General features: G+C 59.0%; 2 protein-coding genes across 4 annotated transcripts; both read right to left on the bottom strand.

Annotated features, from left to right (window-relative positions):
• Positions 1-1,531: 1,531 nt before the first annotated feature.
• Positions 1,532-10,170, bottom strand: ADD2 (adducin 2). Of its 3 annotated transcripts, none has more exons than XM_074164287.1 (14): positions 9,988-10,170; positions 9,384-9,522; positions 8,782-8,933; positions 7,453-7,533; positions 7,206-7,355; positions 6,981-7,124; positions 6,770-6,868; positions 5,989-6,165; positions 5,625-5,882; positions 5,089-5,208; positions 4,882-4,971; positions 4,626-4,782; positions 4,441-4,545; positions 1,532-3,494 (listed from the first exon to the last, which is right to left on the bottom strand). In XM_074164287.1, exons 1-14 carry the CDS (start codon positions 10,168-10,170, stop codon positions 3,190-3,192), a joined length of 2,160 nt encoding a protein of 719 aa, XP_074020388.1. In that variant the 3' UTR covers positions 1,532-3,189. The 3 variants fall into 3 exon arrangements, with proteins under 3 accessions (XP_074020388.1, XP_074020387.1, XP_074020386.1); XM_074164286.1 differs by having other exon boundaries at positions 1,538-3,494; positions 4,617-4,782; XM_074164285.1 differs by having other exon boundaries at positions 1,538-3,524.
• A 2,607-nt stretch (positions 10,171-12,777) lies between these two features.
• On the bottom strand, positions 12,778-13,780 carry FIGLA (folliculogenesis specific bHLH transcription factor). Its single transcript, XM_074164101.1, has 2 exons — positions 13,556-13,780; positions 12,778-12,990 (listed from the first exon to the last, which is right to left on the bottom strand). The coding sequence occupies exons 1-2, from the start codon at positions 13,778-13,780 to the stop codon at positions 12,778-12,780; spliced, it is 438 nt and encodes a 145-aa protein (XP_074020202.1).
• Positions 13,781-25,195: the final 11,415 nt, after the last annotated feature.

Below are 25,195 nucleotides of genomic sequence, written 5' to 3'. Positions count from 1 at the left end.
GCAGCGCTTTGGTTCCGCAGCGAAAACGGCCCGGGTGCGGACCCCTGGAGGGGCGGAACTCCCCCTTCCCGGCGGGTCCCGCTCCGCACCCAGAGCCGGGGGGGGACAGGGTTCGTGAGGCCGTGAGCCCCCAGCCGAGCCCCAGCCCCAGTCCCCCACGGAGGCCGCGGCACCCTCTCATCGCCCCCCAAGCTCCACAGCACTAGCAGGTGCCAAACACGGGGTTTATTTACAGACAGGCGTTACACAGCGCTTTCCAGCGACGATTGTCAGACACCGGCCGTTGCCCTCGCCAGCCCGCAGGTGAGGGGCACCCCACTCCCTCCCCGCCGTGCTCCCCCTGGCCACGGTGGCAGACCTAGGGAGGGGCAGCCTCCTCTTGACCTCATGTCGATGGATGTTCAGCAACCGCATCCTCACCAGGGACCACTGGGCCGGGGTGTGTGCCAGCCCCAGGTGGCAAAATGGGTGCTGAAGCCAGCTAGAACCCCAGCATCGCCCTCCTTTCCTGTGGTGTATCGGTGGATCTGTGGCCGAAGATGGAAATCTCTCCTCTCTTCAGTTGAGGGTGTAAATATGGAGGGCGACGAGCACCAGGCCTGTGGGCAGCGATTGGCACCTCTCGGGGTACCAGATCAACGGTTTGCCTCGCAGCCAGGGGTACGTCCCTGCCTCCCTGCTGCCAAAACCCACACCCAGGGCCTGGCCTGGGGCACTTGCACCCAGGCAGTCTTGTCTAAAGGAGGTGAGAAGGAAGCAGCAAGCCCAGGGGCTGACTGTGAGCAGCTGGCAGCAAAACACTGGCAGGGAGAGGGGGAAAATTATCTGGAGGAGTGGTCCTGGGGATGCCCTAACGGCTGGGGAAGCTGTGGCATTGATGTGATCCTGTATCTGTTTTCTTCTAGCTAAGAGGCGAGGACGCACATCACAACGGTGGCCATTTGAGCCTGCCTCCCTGCTGAAGGCACCGGTGTCTCTCGCTTCCCAATGCTGCACTAGACACACCTAATGCACACCAGACTGCCACAGAGGAGGGAAATAAATCCCTGTCTCCCCTGTGAAGGCCATGGCCCACAGAGAAAAGGGGTCATGAAGCCCCTGGGGACAGACCCTTGGAGAAAAAGGGGCTGCAGCCGATCCAGTGGTGGGGCATGTGGCAGTGCTGTAATTCAGGTAATTGCCATGGGAGCAACCGTGCTGTCTGAAGGAGGCAACACAGCTGCCCCTGCGGGGGCTTTCCCAGCCAGGGTTGTGCAGAGGGATGGGCCAGATGACAAAAATGGCCTCAAAGAGCCTTAAAATCAGTGGCAGTAAACAACACCCCATGGGAAACTGTTACAGAGCTGGCGTTTTCTGTCTGCTGAATAGACTCTAAATATAGGCACCAGCACGGGGCTGGTCCATCAGTCACAGGTGGTGAATTTCGGAGCTCAGGGTCCCCCTGGTCTTTACAAGAGCGTGATAGGGACCTGTGGCTCTGACCCCGGCGCTGACATCAGACAGGACAAACACTCTTCTTGAATACCAGGCTGAGGTCGGCCCTGGGGCTCCAGGTGTGTATTTTTGCAATTTTTGCTTTTTACGTTTTACTTTTTGATTCAGAATTTGCTTGGCACGCCCCATATCGCAGCCCTGCAAAGAAAACCAACCTGCCTTTACAACCCTCCTCTCCTCGACCCAGAGCTGCCTGCGCCCCACTCCCTGACTGTGCCCTACTGCCCCAAAATTGCCACCAGGCTTTCACCTTCGCCGGAGGGGAAAACAAAAGCCAAGAGTTGCCTCGCAGCAGTTCAAGGCTTTGAAAGCAGGGTGGTGGCATGTGGAAAAATCATACTGAGGTGAGGAACCCAGTGTCCTCAGAGGGAGGAGTTCTGGGGGTCCCCAGCTACAGCTCAAGCCCAGGGGAGAGGACCTGGTGCACGTTTGGGCTGCGGTAGGGAAGCCCCATCCCCGCAGGCAGCGCTGCCTGCGCAGGACCTAGGCAGACGGCAAACCTCTGGGGCTTGTGGGAGGATGGGGGCTGATCCCATCGGTTTTCTCCCCTAAATCCCAGCATCGGAGCAGCTGCGAGGCAAATGGGCATCCCTGGTTTTCTTCTTCCCTTTGGGAACGGCCGGGAGGGTGTAACGATGGTGGTGTCACTGGAGGGAGCGCTGGAGGTGGGGAGGCAAGGCTGGGTGGGAAGGGAACGCCAGGGAGGATTTTAACTTGTGCTTGGGAGTCCAGAGCTGGGGAAAAGCAACGATCTGGCCTCGGGCATGTGGAGGGGCACTCGCTGAGCCCGGGGTCGGCGCGAGCAGAGACCTGGCACAGCCTTGGCCATGCCATGGTGGTGGGGAGGGGGGTGGCAGCGTCGGCAGTGCCTCTGGCTGAAGTGAATTGGCAGCGTGTGTTCATCCCGAAGTAGCACTTAGTGAGTGAAGTTTTGCTCAGTTTTAAATAACACAGACAATTCCCGGAGGCTCTTTTCTTCTCCCTTCTCAGGCGTGGTTCATGCGGTGCGGCGAGGAGCTTTCCTGGCAGCGTGAAATCCTGGGATGGTGCATACTTGAGACAGTGGCACCAGGAGAAGGGAATTGAAAGTGGCTCTCCGGCCCCAGGGAGAGGAAGATTACGATCCGGGAAGGAAAGGCTCCCAGGCCCACTGCCTCAGCCTCTCCTTCGGGGAGAGCAACCCCCTCCACGTTCAGCTTGATCCGATTCCCCACGGTGAAGCGGCAAACAATTTTAGCCGGGGGTGAAGCCAGCACCATTCCAGCGGACCTTGAAACAGAAGGTAAAAAAAAACCCCAAAACCAACAAAACACCTTTTTCTTCCTCAAACCAAGTGGATCCCCACATTTCACAAGGGCTCTGCAAGCAGCAGGTGGGGAAAAAAAAAAAAACAAAACAAACCAACAACCCTCAGCCCACGCGGGAAGGAGAAGGGAGAGCTCGTGGGAGGAGCGGGTATTTCCCCAAGCAGCAAACAGGGGCCACAATCTTCATAAACCTTGGTGACCGTCTCCAAAAGCGGGTGACAGGAGGGACGAGGTGCCTCGTGCCAGGAGTACCCAGAAAACAACTCGCCTCCAGGGTTTTCGGCTGCGCCTCAGCCAGACGCATGACGCAGGAGCCGTCCCTCCGCCTCAGCGCCTCCGTCCGGAGCGGTGCCTGGCTGCCGCTGCGGCGGGAGGCCTCAGAAGAGACTCAGGATTCGATCTTCTCCTTCTTTTTGCCTTTTTTCAGGAAAGATGGGGTCCGGAATTTCTTCTTCTTCTTGGAAGGCGATTTGGAGGGTGAACCTTCGGGGGAGATGGGGTTGCTGGTCACTGTCTCCTTCTCCTTGGGGGCATCTGGGTCAGCATTGGCGGGGGAGGTCGTCCGGCCCCCCACTTCTTTTCCCAGGCTTTCTTCAGTGCTTTGTTCCTCATCCTTCCCATTCACCACTGCCGGCAACTCCTTCTCAGCAGCGGAATCGGCCGGTGCTTGCCCGCCATCCGCTGCCTTGTCACCTTGGTAAGGGGAAAGCAGAGAGGTGAGGGCTGGGGCATTGGAGGTTTAATCCCCTCCTCGTCCCCTCAACTCGCCAGTTTGACCTGGGCAGGAGCAGGATTTGGCCCCTGCGGATGGAGAGATCCGCTCCTGCCACAGGCACTGCTTTCCTGAGCCTTCCCCCCCCTTCCCTGCAGGACAAGCGATGGTGGGATGGAGAGCTGGGGAAAGGCAGGTGGGGAGGGCAGCTGGCTCCATCCCAGCCTTGCCACTGGAAATAAAGCGAGTGGGAAAGACAACAAGGCGACCCAAGGCATTTCCTTCTGCAAAACCCTGAGCGGGGCACCGCTCCGTGTGGGAGCATGTCCGAAATGGGCCACGGAGAGCAAGGTCACCGCGAGCTAGCGGAGAGCACGGTCACCCGCGTCCCTCCGCCCGCAGCGAGGCTCGAGGATGGCCTCTCCGTACTTACTACGGTGACAAGTATTCAGAGGTAACTCCTTGGGGGAAAGCCACACGTGGAGGAAAGAGAAAGGAAGACGTTGTGGAGACAGACAGACACCATGAGACACGATGAGAAAGCGAGAAGCCGCGCGCTTCTGCTGCCCTCTCCCACGCCCTGAGACCCGCCGCAGTTTGTCGGTGACAAATTTGCACTTGGGGATGTATAATAATGGGAATATCGCACCCGTGGGCACATTAGGAGGGGAGCGAGGTGTCCCACAAAGCCACCAGCAGACACTCATGTCCTCCCACCTTGAAGGCAAGCAGCGGCTTTGATGCCTTTGCAGCGTGAATCCCCACTGGTGCTCACCCCACCACAGCGGGGACCCTCCCCAGGGAAAAGCAAAGGGACCCAGGGGTGACATTTATCTACATTTCAGCAGGGTTTGGCTACAGCCACCCTCATTCCCGCTCCTCGTCTCCGCTTGGCTGGTGACCCCGGGCGCTCACCAGCCCACTCACCCTCCGAGGGCTGGGCAGGCGTCGGGGCCGGGCTCTGTGGTGGGGAGCTGGGGGGTGATTTGGCGGAGGGCGCCTGGCTCTCCTCGGCTGCAGCGTCCTTCTCGCCTGCCGGCAGAGAGACCGTACTGGCCCCAAGGTCCCAAAGGAGATTTGGGATCGGGGGCTCCCCGCCATACCCCTCTTACCCTGCAGCCCCAGCTTTTTCCTCTCCACCTCCTGCTTGTACTCCTCCAGCTCCTGGTCGGTGAGCTGGCTGAAGGGGTTCGGGGGCTCTGGCTCCGGGGGTGCCTCTTCCCGGGATGCTTCTTTGGCCTCTGCGTCCCCCAGATGGCTCTCTGTGGACTGAAACACCCCCAGGGAGTGGTGTCACCCCCTGACCAGTGACATGCCGGGGAGCCCGGCAAGGGCTGGATGGTCCCGGGGGCACATGGGGTGACCTACGGGGCTGCGGCTGGTCTCGGCAATGACACTGGCCAACAGCTGTGACTGGGGTCCAGCCGACTTCACGTCCTGGCGATTTTGCTCCCGGATCTGTAGGCGAGATGCAGAGTGAGGAGGGGGGAAAAAGCCTCCTCCTTACCACGGGGTCTGCTGAGACCCTGGCACCCACGTCCGAAAGGCCCTGGGGCTTTTGGGATGGGCCGGTACCTTGTTCCTCATCTCCAGCACCTCCTGCGGGTCTGTGTAGAGGGGCACGAACTGGTTGGGGTTCTCGATTCGGATGGGGGTCCCGCTGCTGCCTTTTTCCACCTCATCTGCTTTCAGCCACTGCGTGTCACAGAGATGAAACCCCGATAAATACACATTGTGGGGAGAGGAGACCTCGATAAATGCATCTTGTGTAGAGGAGAGACCCCAGTAAGACTAATGGTGCTCAGCCCCCTGGGGTGGGGAGATGGGATTTTAAAATTAATATTATTACAGGGCAGGAAATAGCGGTGAAACGGAAAGCCTGTGTTAAAGACAGACACTAAATGAAGCATTTCTCGCTTCTGGAGGATCCCTGGTTGGTTCTGCTCACCAAATTTTGGTGGGATAACATCCCAAACATCCCCCTTGTCTGCCTTTGGTTTTTTTTTTTTGATATCCAAAAATCCCCCCACCATCCATCTAGCCGATGCCATTCCCAGACCCCTTCCTAAATTAACCCAATGGCCCCCCGGGATGCTGCAGTGGCCCCGCACCGTTGTCTTCGTCTTCTGGCTGCCGGCGCTGCCCTGCTGCTCCTCGGCCACGTTGACCCTCATGTAGGTGTTAGGGGTGTTGAGCCACCGCGTCTTCTCCTTCTGCTGCTTCTGGGCGTGCTGCCGCAGTGCGGGGACGGGGGCCGCATCCTCCTCGAAGATGAAGGCCGTCACCGTGGCAGGGATCAGCACGTCGCTTTTGGGCTTGCTCTTCTCCTGCACGAAGGGGTAGCGGTAGGTGTAGCCCGTGCGGTAACCCTGGAAAGGCAAAAAGCACTTGGTTGTGAATAACATAGGGATAAAAAGAGATAATTTTGTGCATAGTGGGGGAGTTTGCCATGTTTTGGCATCAACTGGTGCTCACCAGGTTGTCCAGCATCCTCATCAAGGCTTCGAATTCGTGCTCGCCCAAGCGGCTCTTCTGCATGGGCCCGAAGGTGCTGCCGGCCCAGCGCACTGAGCCCACCTCGTGGGGCCGGTGCTTGGTGCGCTCCAGCACGATCAGGTTCTCCGTGCCGCCCGCGCTCGCCAGCGCTGACACCTATGGGCGAGCCCAGGGAGACACAGCTGATGCAGCTGAACGGCCTCTGACCTGCCACGGCCCCTGCAGCAGCGGGTCTGTGCTGGTCGATCCCATCCCGGTCACTGTGCTGACTGCAGAGACCTGGCACAGCTCAGTGCATGGTCCCAGGGCACCACGCTGGCAGCAGAGACCTGGCACAGCTCTGTACATGCTCCTGGGGCACAGAGCTGGCAGTGAAGAACCAGCACAGCTCTGTGCATGGTCCCCGGGCACCATGCTGGTGGCAGAGACCTGGCACAGCTCAGTGCATGCTCCTGGGACACTGTGCTGGTGGCTGAGACCTGGCACAGCTCAGTGTGAGCTCCTGGGACACTGTGCTGGTGGCAGAGACCTGGCACAGCTCAGTGCATGGTCCCCGGGCACCACGCTGGTGGCAGAGACCTGGCACAGCTCAGTGCATGCTCCTGGGACACTGTGCTGGTGGCTGAGACCTGGCACAGCTCAGTGTGAGTTCTGGGACACTGTGCTGGTGGCTGAGACCTGGCACAGCTCAGTGCATGCTCCTGGGGTATGGTGCTGTCAGCAGAGACCGTACACAGCTCGGTGCATGCTCTGCGCTCACCTGGATCTCGCAGGCCGCCTGCAGATGGAAGATGCTGTAGAAGGCCTCCTCGGCGGTGTCGCCCAGCGCCAGCACCCCGTGGTTGCGCAGCACCAGGATCTGCAGCACCCGGTGCGGGGAGAAGGGATGTCAGCAGGGCAAGGAGGGGACGGGGACAGAGAGGTGGCCCTCGCCACCACCCCCTCCCTCCATGTCCCCCTCATACCCTCACCTTACAGGTGGGACCGAGGGATTTTTGGAGCTCAACCCGATCGGCTTCGTCCTCCACCTCGCCACGGAAATCGAAGTAGGCGACGTCCCCCAGCAGCAGGGCGGCGCGGGAGATGGGCAGCACGCCGCACCGCATGGCCGACACCTGCGGCAGAGCAGGCAGGGTGACGATACCCCTCCCACCCCTCTAGTCCCCCCCAAAATCCGCCCCCCCAAATCATCTTACTGCGGCGGTGGCCGGCGTGTGCAGGCGGACGATGCAGCGGGCGTCAGGGCGGGCAGCGTAGATGGCAGCGTGGAGGCTGAAGCTGCGGGCGTCGGGGGCGAAGCTGGTGCTGCCCTGCTCCACCACGGCCCCCAGCACGTTCACCTTGATCTTGGGGTGAGGGGGGATTTGGGGGTTCAGAGGTGGCTGGGTGTCCCGTCGTCCCGCCCCTGGGAGCGGGGATGGGGACACACAGAGGCACGCTCACCAGGCTGGCTGCTGTCACCTCGCTGCACGCCAGCCCCTGCGGGGCCACCAAGAAATGCTCCTGCTCCTTGCTGACCCGCAGCTGTGCCAGGAAAACACCCAAAAAGGTATAAAAATATTTAAAAAAAAAAACCCACACCAAAACCAAACCAAAACAAAAAAACACCCCCCAATAAAAACCCACCTAATCCCCCAAATCCCCCCAAAAATCTCAACACCCTTCAAAAAGACACCCCCAAAAATCCCCAATCCTCCCAAACCTCCCTGACCCTCCAAAAATCCCGTCCTCCCAAAGAACCCCCCAAAACCCCCAATCACCCCCAAAGCCCCCGCCCCCCCAAAAAAACCCAAGCTCCCACAAACCCCCCAAGATGCAACTCCCCCAAAGAACCCTCAACCCCCCCAAAAACCCAAACTCCCCCAAAAAAGCCCAAAACCCTCACCCCCCAAAAAACCCCAACCCTCTCAAAAAAACCAACCCCCCCAAACCAACTCCCCTCAAAGAACCTCCCAACTCCTGCAAAAAACTCCAAAGCCCTCAACACCCCTGCCCCACCAAAAACCCTCAAGTCCCCCAAAAAACAACCCCCCACCCCCCAAAAAAAGCAACTCCCCCGAAGAACGCCCAATCCCCCCAAAAAGCCCAAAACCTCCAACACTCCAGCTCCCCACAAAAAGCCCAACCCCCCTGTCCCCCCCAAAAAACCACCCCCCAAAAAAACAACTCCCCCAAAGAACCTCCAACCCACAAAAAAGCCTAAAGCATCCAAACCCCCAACGCCCCCCCCAAGCCCCAAACCCCTACTCCCCTCAAAAAAACCCAACCCCCCCAGCCCCTCCAAACTGAACTACCCCAAACCCACAACTACCCCCAAAAAGCCCAAATCCCCTGTCCCCCCAAAAAACCCCAACTCCTGGCCCCCAAAAAAGAACTCCCCCAAAGAACCCCCCAGCCCCCCTAAAAAAAAAACCCCAAAATAAAACTCCCCAAACCCCCATCTCCCCCCAAAAGCCCCAAAGCCCTACTTCTCAAAAAACACCAACCCCCACAAAAACCATTCCCCCCAAACTCCCCAAAACTCTCCAATCCCCCCCTTAAAAACTCCCCCTCAAACCCAATTCCTCCCCCTAAACCCTCCCAAAGTCCCACTAACCCCCCCCAAAAGAACCCCAACCCCCTCCAAAACCCCCCAAAACCCCAGCTCCCCCCCCCCCAAAAAAAAAAACAAACCAAAAGCCCTAAAAATCCCAACGCACCCCTCACACACTCCCCCAAACCCTCCCAAATTCCTCACCCCCCCCCCCCCCCGGGGGGGGTCGGGGTGCTCACGGTGACGGCGGCGTGTCCCAGCTGGGCCCATCCGTAGAGGTCGAGCAGGCGGTGGATGCTGCCGACCTTGCAGCGCATCAGCCGCTCGCCCTTGGCCAGCGCCGGCGCGTCGGGGCCGTGCAGGTCGTTGATGGGGGTGACGGCCGTCAGCCCTGGGGACACGCCACCCCCCCCCACACCCCCCCCCCCCAAGTGAGCCCGAGATGGCGAGGGGTGGGTTTTGATTCCCCCGAGCCCAGGGGCTTCCCCGGGGATGGGGGAGCAGAGGAATACGGAGCCGGGTTTGGTGGCCCCCCAAATGTTTGGTAGGTCCCCGAGGCCTGGTGGCCCCCCCAGACATTTGGTGGCCCCTGAGAAGGTTTTGGAGGTGAGCTGGGGTCTGCAGAGTGACACCCCCCACCCGTTCCCATGGTCCCCAATCCTCCCACTCCCCTCTTACCCTCTCCCACCTTTTCTACCAGAAATGACAAGAAAATGGAGCCCTGTGAGAAGTTTTCTCACCTACAACTCCACAAATTAAGGAAAAACCCTCAAGAATTTCATCAAACTGTTGAATTTCCATCCCCCCCCCCCCCAAAAGCCCCTGGCGGGTCTGGCCATACCCATGGGGGAGGTGGGCAGGACGGCGGGGGACGTGGTGGCCATGAAGTCGGCAATCTGCCGCAGCGCCCAGATGTGGGATGAGTTGTTCCCCTTCTTCATCTGCTCCTGGATGAGGCTCTCCAGCTCCTCCCTGAAAGACTGCGACACCCCGGCCCCCACTGTCGTCACCTCCCCCGGGGAAGGGACACGGTGACCAAACAGAGACCGCCCAGTGGCATCGGGGTGGGGGGAACCACTGGATCAGTGGTGGCAGCATCACCAGTTTGGTGGAAGTGGCACCACCGGCTTGGTGGCACAGCGATGGTGGCACCACCTGCTTGGTGTCAGCGACACCGTTGTCTTGGTGGTATGGTGGCGGTGGTGGCACTGGCAACTCAGTGACAGCAGCACCACAGGCTCGGTGGCAGTGACATCACCAGCTTGGTGGCACGGTGGTGGCACCACCAGCCAGGTGGGGATGTGCCTCAAGCCAACACATGGTGGCATTTGTTTGGGGACAGGAGGGATGGGGTTGGAAAGAAGAGAGATGGGTTGGGGACAGGAGGGATGGGACTGGGGACCAAGAGGGACAGGGTCAGGTCCCCAAGAGGCGCCGCTCCTCACCGGGCTCTGGAGGATCATGGTGACCCGCTTCTTCTGTTCCATCATGTTGAAGTCCTGGCGCAGGTCAGCCGCCATGTTCCGCGCCCGCAGGAACTCGGGGTCCTCCTCGGCCAAACGCTCCAAGTAGCGGGGCCCGGGGGCGGGGGGCGAGGGCAGGGGCTCCGGGCTGGCGGCCGTGCTCATCCTGGATGGACGGACGGACAGACAGACGGACGGTGTCAGTCCCTGCCACCCTCACCCCCTCCAGAAATACAGATTGCCAAGAAACCACCAAAAATAGCCCCAGCTGCACCCCATAGATAAGCCCCAGCCAGCCCCCGCCCTGCCCGAGGGCACGACCCATCAGTGTGATGAGTTGGCAGGCAGCAGGGACTAAGGGGGAGTGTGTCCCCCCCCCCGGCCTGCGCCGCTGGGGCTCCCTCAGTTCCCCCCGGGAAAGCAGCAGCTGAGAACGGGCAGCTCAGTGCACTGATGGGAGCTGCAGAGGTGACACCCAGCTCCCCATTGAGGCCACGCGCCATCGAGGGGTTGACACCGCGGTGCATTTCAGGGCACTGCTCACCCCCCCTCAGAATATGGGGGCTGGCCGAGGGGGGGTGGGGTAGGTGCACCCCCCCAACATAGGTCCCCTCCCCCCCCCAGGTAAGCAGCAGCTGAGAACGGGCAGCTCAGCGCACTGGTGGGAGCATTACCAGTGACACCCGACTCTGAATTCGTGTCAACGCTGTGGTGCGTTTCAGGGGACACAACGAACCCCCCCCCCCCCCGCTCCCAAAGCCCCCCCCACCCCATCGCTCGGCGCTTTTGCCGATGCAAAAGCAGAACCCCCACCTGCCGCAGCCCCCCCGTGACTGACACACACACACACACACACACACACACACACACACACCCCGGGTTTGCTGCTCCGAGACCCACCTGGCTCAGAGGGAAGCGGGGAGCCTTTGCCAAGCTAAAATTCCCGGGGTGGGGGGGGGTCCCCACGGTGGCCCCCGGCCCGGAGAGCGAGAGCCAGGCAGCGGCGAGGTCCTGAGCATCCCAGCAGGATTTTCCCCCCCCAGGGAGAAGGAGGGAAAGAACAGAGGGGCATCTAATGGCCCTTACACATTCACTTGATGCCTGGGGAGGGGGGGGGGGGAAGGAGGGGCGACGACACCCCCAGACCGCACCCTTCCCCCCCCCCCCCCCAGGCATCCCCGGCCGCCTCCGCCCTCGCCGCACCCAGCGCCGCTGCGGCAGCCGCAGGGATGGCGGATGAGGATTAAAAAAATAAATAAATAGGGAATTATTTTTTTGGGCGAGGGGTTTTCCAGCATTGCCCCCCCCCCCCCCCCCATGGATGGATTTGGGGGCGGGAGGGAGGAAGTGGAGGGGGGGCGTCGGGTACCCGCGGCCGTCGGAGGATAAAAACCGGGGGGGGCAGGTGGGATGAGCTGCAGCCCCCCCATATCTGCATGCAGCCCGCTTGGAGGTGGGGGGGGGACAAAAGAAGGGAAAGGGGGGGGCACACCCAGCTGGTCCTACCTCCCCCCCCCCAAAAAAAAAACCCCACCCTCGCCGCGGTTGCTGCGGCCGGGAGGATGCTGCCATCACCCACCTCCTCCTCCTCAGAGCATCCTGACAAAGGCTCCCCCCCCCGCGCAGGTCCAGCTCCCTCTGCCGACACGCCACGCGTGGCCCCGCCCCACCCACGGCGGGGGGAGCCCACGGACCCCCCCGGGAAACTCCATCGGTGCCGATAAACAGGGAGGGGAAACACACAGAACCGGTACAGACACCCCCAAGCCCCCCATTTTATTGCGAGATCGTTAATTGGGAGCCGGGTTAAATAAACAGGTACCTGGCGGGGGGAAGGAGCGGCGCTGCCAAGTGCTAATTACATTTGCATAGAGCAATTAATTACAGCTCTTGCCTCCTCACCGCGTTTTAGGGGTGGTGGATACCCCCCCCATTTTGGGGACAGGGCAGGTTGGGGCGCTGGGTTTAATGGGATGGGGGGGTGGAGGGGGGCTGGATCCAGCCTGTGACAGGAGGCACGCCTTCCCCCCCCCCCCCCCAAAAAAAAATCGATGCTGGAGCAGTATTGAACTTGGCTGTCACACCGGGTCCCCCGCGGGTCTCTGCTGCAGGACACCCCTGTTTTTTAGGGATTGGTTGGAAAAACCTTAAAAAAAAAAAAAAAAAAAAGATTTTTTTAGACTCCTTTGGATTTTTTTTTTTTTGAAGGGGGGGTAACAGCTGATTTGAAGCACCCCCCCATTTATGTCACTATAAACCAGGGGCTCCCAAAAATCCTGAGCCCGTGGGCGTGGGCACCGATGGGCCTTGCAGGGAGCCCCCACCCACCCAGTCCAGGGTGCACCCAACCCCCTCGGCCTTGGCCAGGGTTGACCCCCAACTCACCGGTCCCCCACTCTCCTCTGGTAGCCCAGGGCAGGCAGGCAGGACAGGGGGACCCCACGGACACAGCGGGGGGATGCTGCTGGGCCAAGTCCCGGGGTCCCCCTGCCTGCTGTCACCAGTCTCCTGCTCGGCATCAGTGTCCTGCTGCTGGGAAAACGGGAGGAAAGGGCAAAGGGGAATTAAAAATCACTGAAATTGATATTTTGGGGGGTGTATTTTGGTGGGGGAGGGTGTGTTATGCTCTGGACCCTCAGCTGAGGAATAACACCCTCCCCTGGAATAATAATTCAATTTATTTTTAATTTTAAAATTAATTGCATACTCAAAAACGACAAGCAAGAAAATGGGGTTCACACACCCCCCCCCCCCCCAAACCCACCCCACCTGTTAGAGGAGGGGCTTGGGATGCGGGGTCTCTATTTCGGGGTGCCCCCCTCTCCCCCATACCTTGAAGCCCCCTGTCTCGTCCAGCACCAGGCGCAGCAGGCGGATGTACTCGGCAGCCGCTCGCAGGGTGTCCACCTTGCTGGGCTTGCGGTCGCGGGGGACGAGGGGCACCAGGGTCCTCAGCCGCGAGAAGCCACTGTTCAGGTTTTTGATCTGCCCGGGGGGGGGGGAATAAATGGAGTGACGCCCCGTGCAGATACACAGCAATGGACCCCCGCATTACACAACACCCCCCTCCCCACGGATTAAACTGGGGACCCCCCTGGATTGAACAAGGCCCTCCCAGGACTAAACCCTCCCCCAGCTTCCAGGATTAAACTGGGGACCACCCCCCAGGATTCCCACCAAACCCATTTTCTGATTGTATAAACTGGGCTCTCTGGGATTGAGCTGGGACCCCCCCAGATTTAAACCAACCCCCCTTCCCCCCCACCTCCAGCATTAAACCGGGGAACCCAGGACTGAATAAGGCTCCCGAGGATTAAACCAGAAACCCCCCAAATGCAGAGGCAAGGTCAATTCCCACCCCCCCCCAACCTGCTGCCAAGTGACCTCAGGGATGTCCCCCGACTGGAGCAGCCCTGGGGAGTCCCTGGGTGTCACCACAACGGGATTTTGTTTGCAGCCCCCTGGGATTTGGCTTTTGGGGGAGGGGGAGAGGGGATGCAGAGGGATTTTTGGGGGGTGGGGGGGGGTGGGGGGTATGGTGTCCCCTCACCCTCTCACGCTCCTTGGCATTGGCCACTTGCCGTCGCTCCAGCATCTCGGCCAGGTCCCCAGCCGGCTGGTAGCCCCCGGCCGGCTGCTTGCGCAGGCGGGCGATGGCGGCAGCACGGGGCAGGGGGCCATAGCGTTGGCTCAGCACCACCTCCAGCACCTCAGGGGCCGGGGTGGGCAGCAGGACCCCCGCCGGCCACCCCCCGGCTCCACTGGCCTCCCCCATACCTGGGGATGGGACAAATCTTGTGCCCCAACCTCACTGCGCTGTGCTGCCAGCCAAAAAGAGGAAAGACCACTTAAAAAAGGGCCTTATGTACCCTGGGAGCCCAATGAGCTGCAGGTGGGGCCCAGCAGGGGCTAACGAGTGGGGCGGGGTGGGGATGGGAGGGGGCTTGGCCGTGCCTCAGTTTCCCCACTCTGCAGCTGGGCTCCCCAACTGCCCGTGGGTGGCCACAAAGCCTTGACTTGAAAAGGGACCCGAAAACATCCCCGGGGGGACAGGAGGGACCCTCACCGAGGGACCAGGCCTGATGCCCCGAGGATGGGCAGCCAGCATTGCCTCCCCTGGGGAGGAACAGGGGTTTGTTGGGGAGGCTTCGCGCCTCCCGAAAAAATGTGGGAAGCTCTTTTGGGTGAGGAACATAAAAAAGATGAGAAGTTTAATAACGGCGAGGGCCGTTTCGGTAGATGGCAGTGTTAGTCCCTGCAACGGCAGAAACCTCAGGGCAGCCAGAAAAAGGGGAAAAAATCTCCTCCCATCAAAAACTGAGGCCAGTGGTCACCCTGGGTTATTCACCCGGGGGGGACCTCATCCCATCCCCAGGATGGTTTTCCTGCTCCCAAAACTCTGTCCATCCACCCCTCTGGTGTTTTGGGGGAGAACAGCCCCTCCCCCCCCCAGGGTGGCTCGGGCAGGTTCTCCCAGGGGTGCTTGGGGGCTGCTGGTGGGGAGCAGGTGCCCCATGGGGTGTGTGTGGGATGGATGTCATCCCCCATGCAGGGCTGTGGCTGCCGTGCCTCAGTTTCCCCAGAGCTGAAAACACCTTGGGGGGCGGGGGGGGAGGAGGCTGAAAACCATCCCTGGGGCAGCGCTGGCATCCTGCCCTTTTCCTCCTTGCCCAGGGGGGGAGAGGGACTGGGGGAGCAAATTGCAAAAACAACCCAAAATGAGCCTCGGAGACACCTTGAGGAGAAACAAGCTTTTAATAGAACCTGGAAAAACCCATTTTTCCCTCTTTAATGCTCCATAATGAGCTTCCCTATCCTGCAGCCAGATCCAGATAATCACATTATTACTGCCCCGATCGGGGGATGGGGGCGGGAAGTGGATCTCACTAATTAATCCAAGGGCAGGTGGGTTCAAAGCTGCCCCCAAAACAAGGGCTGTGCCCACCTGCTTGCTTTTGTTGGACAATGGAAGCATCCGAGGGGGAATGAGGGCTGCCGAAATCCCCCACCTCCCAGGGGATTGCTCCCTTCCCCTTGTTTTATAGCTGGGAAAAATAGTCCCATTTTGGCCGTTTTGTGGATTAAAAATCAAAGGCAAAAATGGGAAGTGGAGGCACTGTGGGGGTGGGCAATGGAGGGATTCGGGGGTTGCTTGTGCAAATGGGATTTGCAGGAAGGGGGGGAAAAGATTAGGGGTCAGGGTTATTAGGGACCGTATCTTTTAGAAGTCATGTTTTTTAGGGGTCATGGTTGTTAGGGGTCAGAGCTATTAGAGACCATGTTTTTTAGGGGTCACAGTTATTGGGGACCATGATTATTAGGGGTCATGCTTTTTATGGGTCACAGTTATTAGGGGTTAAAGTTATTAGGCATCATGGTTATTAGGGGTCACAGTTGTCAGCCCCTACTCGCAGCGAGCACAGGGGAGAATCTGTAGCGGATGAGGATACTGCAAAGCCAGACAGGAGTTTATTTTCTTTTTTTTTTTTTCCTCATTTTCTGCTTCTGCCAGCCCAGGACATGGACCCCTAAAACCAGCAGCAGCCCCGCAGAGCTGGGGCCAGAGGAGAGCAGAAGTGAAAGGCTCAGGGGAAAGGGCAGAGCCCCTCCAGCAGCGAAGCCTCTCTGGGAGGTTCGGAAAAGGGCTCAACTTGCCCCAACCCAGGCTCAGGGCGTCCCCAGGATTTCTGAGTTTTGGGGGATTCACCCCAATTTCCCTCCCTGGGGTTGCACGCTGCTTTGATCCCGGCAGGGATGGGAGCTTGGGAAACATATGGGGCTGAATTCCCAGAAAACAGAATCCTGGCAGCCTGGGGGCCGTTTGCCCATCGGGAACGCTTTGGGCTGAGGCTGTTTTCCAACGTTCTGGCTCAAACGTGCTGCCCGGTTATCATGTCTATTTTCCCCACTCTGAGTGTGGCCAGAGCAAGAGCCCGGCTTGGGTCCCAGAGCCCTGTCCCCGGGCTGCTCCCCGGAGCTGGCTGGCTCTATCCCATCAGCTTCACCCCATCCCGCCCATGTCCCAGTCAGCAGTGCCGGGGTTCCGGGGGGATCTGATATTTGCCATTATCACGAGGCTGGAAAAATTACCCAGCGGTTTCTAATTACTGCATCGGGGTCGGTGCTGGGAAGGTCAGGGGAGAGGGTTGGTGCCAGGGCTGCGGCGCGGCCGGATCCTGGCGCGGGGCAGCTGTTGACATGCGATTAAGCCCAATCTTTCTTGGCGTGGCCCCAAACGTCTTGGAGGCAGCCAGTCCCTGCCGGAGCCACCGGCCTCGTGCTGGCTCCGTGCTGCCCATGAGCGGCCAGGATGGGTTGGCTGGCCAGATCCTGGGCACCACCTTCATAAAACACTTAATAAAACCTCCCGAAACGCCTGCTCTGCTGGGAAGCTGCACCCAGGAATTGGTGGCATCGTGTGCAGCCGGGATTCCTCACCAGGCTGTGGTTGAATTGGCAGATCCAGGTCCTTGAGTCTGTGGGGAGTCCAAGCCCTGTTCATCATGGACACCACCAGTTGACTGCAGGTGGGGCTTGCAGCTGGCAGCGTGGGAAACGGGGTAACACGGGTTGCCATACAGTCGGTAAGGCCTCCTTAAAAGCTTTTATCCTGCCATTAAAGCCATAAAATCATCTCTCTCACCGCCATCAACGCTGCTGGTGATATTGATATCTGCGTCTCCTGAATGCCTTATCTTAGCAAAACGTCACCATGCTCTGGCGGGAGGCAGAGAGCTCTGTCTCAGCCAAGGTTTCCCGGCTCATCCAGCTGTTCGAGCAGGAAATTTGAAGGCATATTTGCAAGGGAAAGTCAGCACCCAGCCACGGTGTCGGACACTGTGGGGGTTGCAGCGAGGTGGGTTCCCTGTGCAATGCCTGGGGGGCTGGGGAGCATCCCGTGGGCCCAGGGGAACATCGCTGTCCTGCCTGCATCCTGGCCAGCCGCTCCTCTATCACCTCATTATAAAGAGGTTTAACGAAAAGCAGGAGGTGCCACGCTGGGGAGGTGCAGACAGTCCCCAGCCACCCACCGAGGTCCCCAGGGTAGGTCCTACACTGGGAAAGGGCAGGTCTCACCCCTGCCGTGTCCTGCATTAAATACGAGTCAGGAGGGACAATAACGGGGTCTATTGGCTGGGTCTGGCAGATAAAGCCCATCCTCGCTGTTACGGGGATTCCGGCAGGGATGGGGTGGGAATGGCTGGGCAATGAGATTCAGCGTCGCTCGGCTCCCATCGACCCCGACCCTTTATTACTGTGGGAGATGAAACAATCCCAGCTTGGTTAAATAACAATAATAATTCAAGTCCTGCTGGGACTGGCGTGGGGAGTGGAGGGGAGCAAATACCTGCTGGGACCTCCAGCGGTGCCCCCAGCCCGCCCTCCAACCCCACTGGCTCCCTGGCACATCTCCCACCACCCAACGCTCACAATTAATTTTATTTTCCCTTTCCCGGAGATTCCCAGTGCGGACGTGCCAGGAGGTGGATTGTAAAGCTGCTGGCACCGAGGGCTCAGAGAAGTTTCCTCCGCGCCGGCAGGGACAGAACAAAGGTGGCTCTGTCCTTCCCCGCTTGAAGAAGTCTTTTGTAAAAGCTGGCGGCCGATGAAGGGAGGGTCCTGGTCAGAGTTTTCTCCGTCCGAGGAATTTTTGGAGTTAAAAGAAATTTCCGTGAGCCGAATGTGTTACCAAACCGCCCCTGGCACGAGGCAGGTGGCTGCCGGGGGAGAGACTGATGGCACGGCTACCATCACAGCTGGTGTGGCTGTGAGCACGGGGGCGTCTGCAGTCACCCCGGGGTCTGGAGGAGTTCTAGGCTGTCACTGGTGGCCACGTGCCCTGGGGATGGGGCTGAGATGGGGACAGGAACCAAGATAAGGATGGGGATGGAACAGGGATTGGGATGGGGACAGGGATGGGGATGGGGACAAGGATGGGGCAGGGGTGGGGTGAGGAGAGGAACAGGGGTGAGACGGGGACAGGGATGGGATAGGGAAAGGGGCCAGGATGGGGCCAGGGATGCGGATGGGATGGGAACAGGGATGGAATTGGGACAGGGACCAGGACGGGGACAGGGATGAGGATAGGGTCAGGGATGAGACCAGGGAGGGGCTCTGCTCTGCCTCGCTCTCCCCAACCTGCACAGCACCGTGCAAAGGGAAGGTGCCGATCTTAAAGGCTGGGCAAAGATTTAGGGCTGGGTTTAGCTTTCAGCACATCCAGGTGGTGCCTGAGCCCAGGTGGGGATTCTCCCTCCCCCAAACCTGCCTGGCCCCTTCTCTCGAGCCCCTGGCATGACCCAGCCGCCTGCAACAGGGAAACATGGGGCTGCAGCTCCGTCCTCCTCCTCCCTCATGGCATGTTCTGCCTTGCCCGTCCCAGATAACCACACTGGCGCTGATCGCCGGTGCTGCCCGGCCCTCCGTGCCAGATAATCTCCGTTTGATAGAATTAATAAGTGCATCAACCTTAAACCTCTTTGCTTGGCAGCTCCTCTCCGGCAGTGGGGAGAGGGGACTCACGTGCTCACGGTCACGTAGGGACAGAGCCATGGAGACAGGGGGCTGGGGAGGCTGTAGGCCACCCCAGCAGCTCCCCCCCCCTCCACCCCCTTTTTACCCTCATCTGGGTTTTGGGGGGTTCTCCAGGGCGCCCAAAGCTCTGCATAAGCGGAGGAGCCACCGCGCCAGATCCCCACAGATCCCGATTAAGCACTTTGCTGGGTAAAATCCATGTGGGTGGCCACATGTCCATACCCCACGTGCGCATGCACATGCAACACACACACATGCACACGCATGAAAAACCTGGTGTCCTGGGACCACATCCACAGGTGTTACCAGGACTGGGGCCATGTGGACCCGGCACAGATTGGAGTTTGCAAACACTCCTTTGCAAACGCACCCATCCCACCCCAGCATTAATTTCCCCATTTTATTTTCCATCCCCGGGAAAAAGGAGAGAGGATTCATAAGTAAAACTGTCTGCACTAAAATTCAGGCTGGGGGCAAGCAAGCCAAGTCACACCCCCACGGGGATGGGACATTGCAGGGGTCACCCGTGGGCTGCTATTTATTGTTGTGCAAAGGGGTTCGGCAGGGAGGGATGCTCTGCGGGGGGTGTCGGCGAGGGTGATGGAGCACAGTGCAGACCAGGAGGAGCCCAAACCCACCAGCACTGCACATTAAGCATCGCATCCCAGGCAACTCCATCAGGCTCACTCCACAGCTCCAGGATTACACCAGTGCCGCTAAAATCCCATATTTATCTCAGCAGTGCCCAGCCAATGACTTGGGGCTGACGCGCAGGACCTTCCTCCATGGGGATCAGAGATGATAAAGCTCTCCTGGTCCAGCTCGCCGTGGGGCACAAGGTCCCAGCAATCGGGCTCGGCTGCTCCAAGGATGACGTCTGAGCACGCGATGGCCAGGATGGACAGCAAAGTCTTCACCCAGGTAAGGGGATTTTCTCTGTGGATTTGGGTTGGGTTCTTTTTTTTGCTCCTTGCACCTGGCTAAAGAGCTGCGATAGGCTCTGGTGCGAAGGGATGTGAGGCCAATTCCGCTCGTCGGAAGGGGAGTCGCTGCGGGTAACGGGGGATCACGGGACGGACGCCAGTGAAATAATTCATGGAAGGGTGAGGAGAGCTGTTTCCCAAACCTCTGGCCCCGAGCCAGGCGGGGTGATGTTGAAGCAAAGTTGGATGTAATATTCGGGGTGTTTTTCTGCCCAGCAGAGTGAATTGAAGGAAAAATATGTGAGCGGGGGCTTTGAGACGTGGTCCTCACTGCAGGGCGAGATGTGAGATGCTGCTGTGGGTGAGCAAGAGTGCAGGGGAGAGCCCAGCTCTGCTCTTGCTTCCCAGGGAGAGACAGCCAGGCTCCGGGCCAGGGTTAGGGATTGCTTTTCCCACCCCAGAAGCAGCTGAGGGAGCAGCAGCGTTTCCCGGGCAGGATGCTGAGCGTCTGTGCTCAGCGTGGGACTGCCCAGCAGTTTCTCCGCCATTTGGGAAGTTTCCCTAGAAAAGCAGCTTTTCCGCTGTGCCTCGGCAGCTGTTCACTCTTTCAAAACCACCTTTGCTGGAAAGTGCAATAAAAAAAAAAAAAAAGCTATTTTTCATTTCCAACCTCTCCTCATTTCACCTGAGCAGCGTGAGGGGCTGGGAGAGCGGGAGCCCCTCAGCTGCGGGATGGGGGGTCCCCCCGTTGTGCTCCAGGTTTTAAGAGGCTGCCCAGCTCCTCGCTCCCTCACTGGCTCCGCCAGCATCTCACCGAAACACCGAGGATGGATTGGGAGGTGCATCCATCCGCACGTGGCTCTGCCGTGGTGACGTGGATGCTGGTCAGGGCTAAAGGGTGGGATCCTGCCGTAGCCATGCACCCCCATCTTCCTCAATACTGAGTTTCGGATTATTTCCTCCAATCATTGGTGCTGAGCGGGAAGGATTTTGCAGGGGTTGACACAGGGGGAGGCTCCAAGGGTGGTTGCATTTGGGATTTGACCCCAGCTCAGTCCCTGGGCTTCTCCCAAGCCTGCAGCTTACTGCTTCACCTCTGCAGCCGATCCCTCCAGCATCCTGGCAGAGCCGGAGACTTCCCACGTGCCCCCAGCTTCTGCCGGCCAGGGCTCGAGGACTGACCCTGCACCGAGCTGGATGTGGCCACGGCACAGGGGTGTTTCAGGGCTCCTGGGTGATGGCAGGGTTACCCTGCTGCTGGCATGCTCCGGGGTGGGACCCCTGAGACCCAGCTCTGGGAGCCTGGTGTGGCAGGGGAAAATACAGGAGACCTTTAGATCATCCAAACTCTTTGGATCAGGAATAGAAATGGCATCCGCACACTTAACATGGGCTGCGAATCCCCTGGGCTTGCTCGCACCCAGAGCTCAGAGGTTCCCTGGAGGAGGTGAGGGAAAAGCCCCTGGCACTGAGCATCCCCCTGCCTGCTGCTGCCTGCTCTCTCAGCAGCCTGCCTGCTGCCATTTGCCCCACTCATGCCCCAGCTCCGGTTTGGTGGCACTGGGGACGTGCGCTTGCCCCACGCCGTGGGACATGGTGGTGACCCAGCTCCCAGGAAAGTGCCTGGGGGAGGCTGGAGAAACCTCCTCTTTCCGCTGCGATTGAGAAAGTACCGCACGCGGGAATTATTCATCACAGGGCAGCGTGAGTCAAGATCCTGTGTCCTGGCCAGGACTTTTGACCTCAGAGGTGTGCCAGGTTCGCCCCGTGCCCAGCACAGCCCTTGCCAGCCCTAGGGACCCCTTTGGGATGCCAGATGGTCCCCAGCTTTTCCTAAGTTTGGCCATGTCAGATTTTGGGGACACTATCCTTTCCACCAGGACTTCTGCCAGCTCTGACATCACCTCTGGGGACCTTACTGGAACTTTGAGGATAGTGCTGCTCATGGAAATGCAGGGGGCTCAGATGTCTCCTCTCCCTGTTGCTTGGCAGGGCTGAACCCGGGGCACCCCAGGCTGGTCCCATAGGGGATCCGATGTCCTCTCAGATCAGGAGACATTTAATGGAGCTGACAGACTCCTTGGCAGCTGGACAAGTCAAGGGCTTGGGGCTGGCACTGCCATGAGGGAGGTCAGGGCAGGCAGCAGAGAGCAAACATCAACCTCATGTTGCAGTAATTGGTAGGAGACAGAGGGACAGGCTGCAGCAGAAGATTGGTGTGGAGGGGACAATCTGGATTTGCTAGTACAAACGTCCCCCTGGGCAGGGAAGGCTGTGTGGGGATGGAGATGCTCCCACAGCTGAAGATGACCATCACCCACAAGAGGGTGACCATCACTGGCAGAGGATGGCCATAACTAGTGGAGGATGGCCATCACCAGCGGTGGGTGGCCATCACCCATGGAGGATGGCCATCATCACCACTGGTCCCCTCTCAGCAGTGGTCCAGTGACCTCCACATATCACACACTCACACTGGGTGCCACTGTCACCGGGTGCCACTTCCCAGCCAAACTCTGTCTGGTTTCCTCCTGTCCTGGCTGGTGGCCCCGTGGCTTTGAGGGGAGCAAAAGGGTTTGAGGAGGGCAAGGCAAGAGCCAGAGCAGAGCCCCTGGAACATGTGAGGAAGCTAAAATTAGGTGGCTACATCTAATCTAATTTAATCTCCCCTCTTCCGTCTGTATAATGGAGATTAGCCTGGTTGTGAGGGTGGGAAAGCTGGGCTGCAGAAGCTCTGGGTGGCCCAGCCTGGGGGCACCCAGTTTCCTGGTCACTGCACGGAATCCCTCCAGCCATTTTGGAGAGGGATGGCTGCTTGGAGCAGGATGGTCTTGGGATGCAGCCAGACATTTCAGGATGGCTGGGTTGGAAGTCTGCGCTGGGGCTGTGACCACTCGCAGAGGAGCAGTGGTAGGATGGATGGATGGATGGATGGATTCCCCCCAGCCCAAACAGGGTGCAATCCTCCCCTCTCCTTCCACCTTGGTGGAGCAGTTTGGGATGGGCGAACCTCATCTCTTGCTGCAGAGCTGGGGGAAGGCTGTTTCACCGAGCTCAGCCCCAAGGTCACGCACTCCATCCCACGGCTGCCGAAGGCAGAATACTTCTCAGACTGGTTTTCTATTCCCAGCCCCATGCGAGGGCTGGGTCCGGCCAAGTTCAAGGTTTCCGGTGCGTTGGGTGACCAGGCAAAGTAAATAAATGGTCACTGGTGTCATTCTTCTGCTGATGGATTCATTTGGGATGTGTATGTGTGTGTGTGTGTGTGTCAAATGAAGCGTTGCTGGAAACTATGTAGAGCACCGATGCAGTGATGAATCACGGGGCAGGTGATCTGAGATGAATTAATGCCTCTCCTGGAGCGGCTCCAGCTCGGGGATCATCCTGGCTGCTCCGTGCCGCACAGCGGCCTGGAAAAATCAGATCTGGTTCCCAGTTCCTGTATCCCCATCCCGAGCCATGCCGCCGTTTCCCCAGTATAAAAGTATTGCCCTTGCCAGGTTTGCGGCACTCTCTTTTGGGGGCGTCAGGGCTCCGGGGGGATTTTCCCAGTGCCATGGCTCAGCTGGGCCCCGCTTGCGCCCAGAGCTGGTCCCAGGACTCCGGGATGCTCCATCCCTCCTCCGACCGCTGGGCACGGCCCTTCCTTTCAAGCTCCGACGTTGTCATTACTGCAGTCATTCGTCTTTAAAGAATCGCATTAGAGAAATTAGAGCCGGTTGTAAATTCAGTCCCTGCAATCAGCCCATTTCCTCTTGCTGAGGAACGCAGCATTAAATGCCAATAGATTATTACAAGCCCATACACAGCTGGGAAGCAGCTGGGAGGGACAGCTTGAAAAGATTTAGATTTTGAGGTTTATTACGTGAAAGGGATTATGAAATGTGTTAGAAAAACTCATTTAAAATAAAAAAATCTCTTTAAAAGCAAGCACTAATTAGAGGAACGCGTGACAGGAGACCTGCTCCTCCTGCCTTTTCTTGGCTAGGGTGTCATCCGGCAAATAAATTGAGTGCTGGGGAATATGCCTCCCTGAATAAACTGATTTTGCAGAGATGAACTGAGCTCCCAAGCGGGACAGAAGGACAGACCCCTCGTTTTACACATACAGTCATTTCCTTCATCCAGCCAGGCAGGCAGCAGATGGGGAAGGTGGACAGATGAGCCCGGGTATTTTTAGGTTAAAAGCTGCTTTAATTTCATCTTAACCACTGAGAATTTATATATTTAGCAAAAAAAAAAAAACCAAAAACAAAAACCAAAAAAAACCACTGGATGAGAGGGTGAATTGAAATAGAGGCGCACCGAAAAAGATTAAAAAGCATCAGCTGCCAATACGGGGCTTTAACCGAAACCCCGGCCAAGCTCGGGAGGGATGGGCAGGGTCCGGCAGGACTGGATTACCCAGGAAAATTAGTCTGGCAGCGGGGTTGTCTCAGCTCCATTTCTCTGGCTCTGTTTTGGTTGCTTCTCCCCCTTCTCTCTTTGAAATGGAGTTTCAACCCCTTGAAAAAAAAAAAAAAATGATGTAAATGACCACTTAGAAAGAAATATTACAAGGTAAAGCTGTGAAGGGTTTGAGCTGCTCAGAACTGGTTGGGAAAGGGCGGCAGGGAGCAGGCAGACGGGTTGGGTAACTCCTGCCCCAGGGCTGCTGAGACCGGCTCTTCTGGGAGCCGGGATCTGGGCAGCCAGAGCTGTTCCGGAGGGCCAGGAGGGCGTAGGACGTGCCCCGGCCCTCGTAGGGCTCCTTGCAACGCCCGGCTGCGGGTCTCTGCAGGGCTTCAGCCCTTCGATTCCCAGCTGGAGCCTGGAGAAGAGAGGTGGGATGGCGGAAGGAGGGATGGTGGAGGCAGATCCATGGGATAACGCAGGGAGAGGCTTCCCAAAGGTTTGGGGTGCACCGAGCACCCCCCCATCAGCCTTTCCCTGTGCACGGGGAGCGGCGCACACGCTTGGAGGTGGAGGAACCGCCACGGGCCGGGGGGTTGATGGATACACACTGACGGGTGCACATGGATGCGCACGTTAATGCGCATGTGATGGCACAGACACGGGGTGCAGGGTGCGTGCACACCCGGGCAGCTGCAGGAGCACACCGAGGCACACGCAGATGCCCCTGAACGCTGAGGGGGTGTGCACGGACACACGCTTGTGCGAACGCCAGGCCGTGTGCGCACACACCACACGCGGCTGCTGTGTGCCCCCCACCCCGGGTGCACACACAGACAGCAGTGCACATATCCACACCCTGCCCCACGCACACCCCCTCCAGTACATCCTCAATGCACCCCACCAGTAAAGCCCCAGTGCATGCACACCTCCCCCCAGTACACCCCCAATGTATGCACACACCCCCACTACACCTCCAATACACCCCCAAGGCACTCACTCCCACACCCCCAGTACCCTTCAATGCACGCATACCCCCTCCAGCACACCCCCAACGCACACATCACCCTCAGCACACTCTCGATGTACACCCACCAGTGCACCCACAGCCCGCCCAGTTCACCCACACTCATGTCCCCCACACCGCCCCAGTGCCCACCCGAGATACTGTTCTCCCCCCTCCCACCCAGCACTGCACACCAGTTCACACGCACCTCCCCAGTAAACCCCCAATGTACCCCCCCTTCCAGTTCACCCACAGCCCCCCCAGTGTACCTTCAGCCCCTCCCATTTCACCCACACTCATCTCCCCTGCACCCCCCCAGTGCTCACCCAAGATC

The sequence above is a fragment of the Numenius arquata genome, chromosome 26 (genome assembly GCF_964106895.1).
Source record: "Numenius arquata chromosome 26, bNumArq3.hap1.1, whole genome shotgun sequence".
Lineage (NCBI taxonomy): Eukaryota > Metazoa > Chordata > Aves > Charadriiformes > Scolopacidae > Numenius > Numenius arquata.
This window is presented reverse-complemented; position numbering and strand designations above follow the sequence as displayed.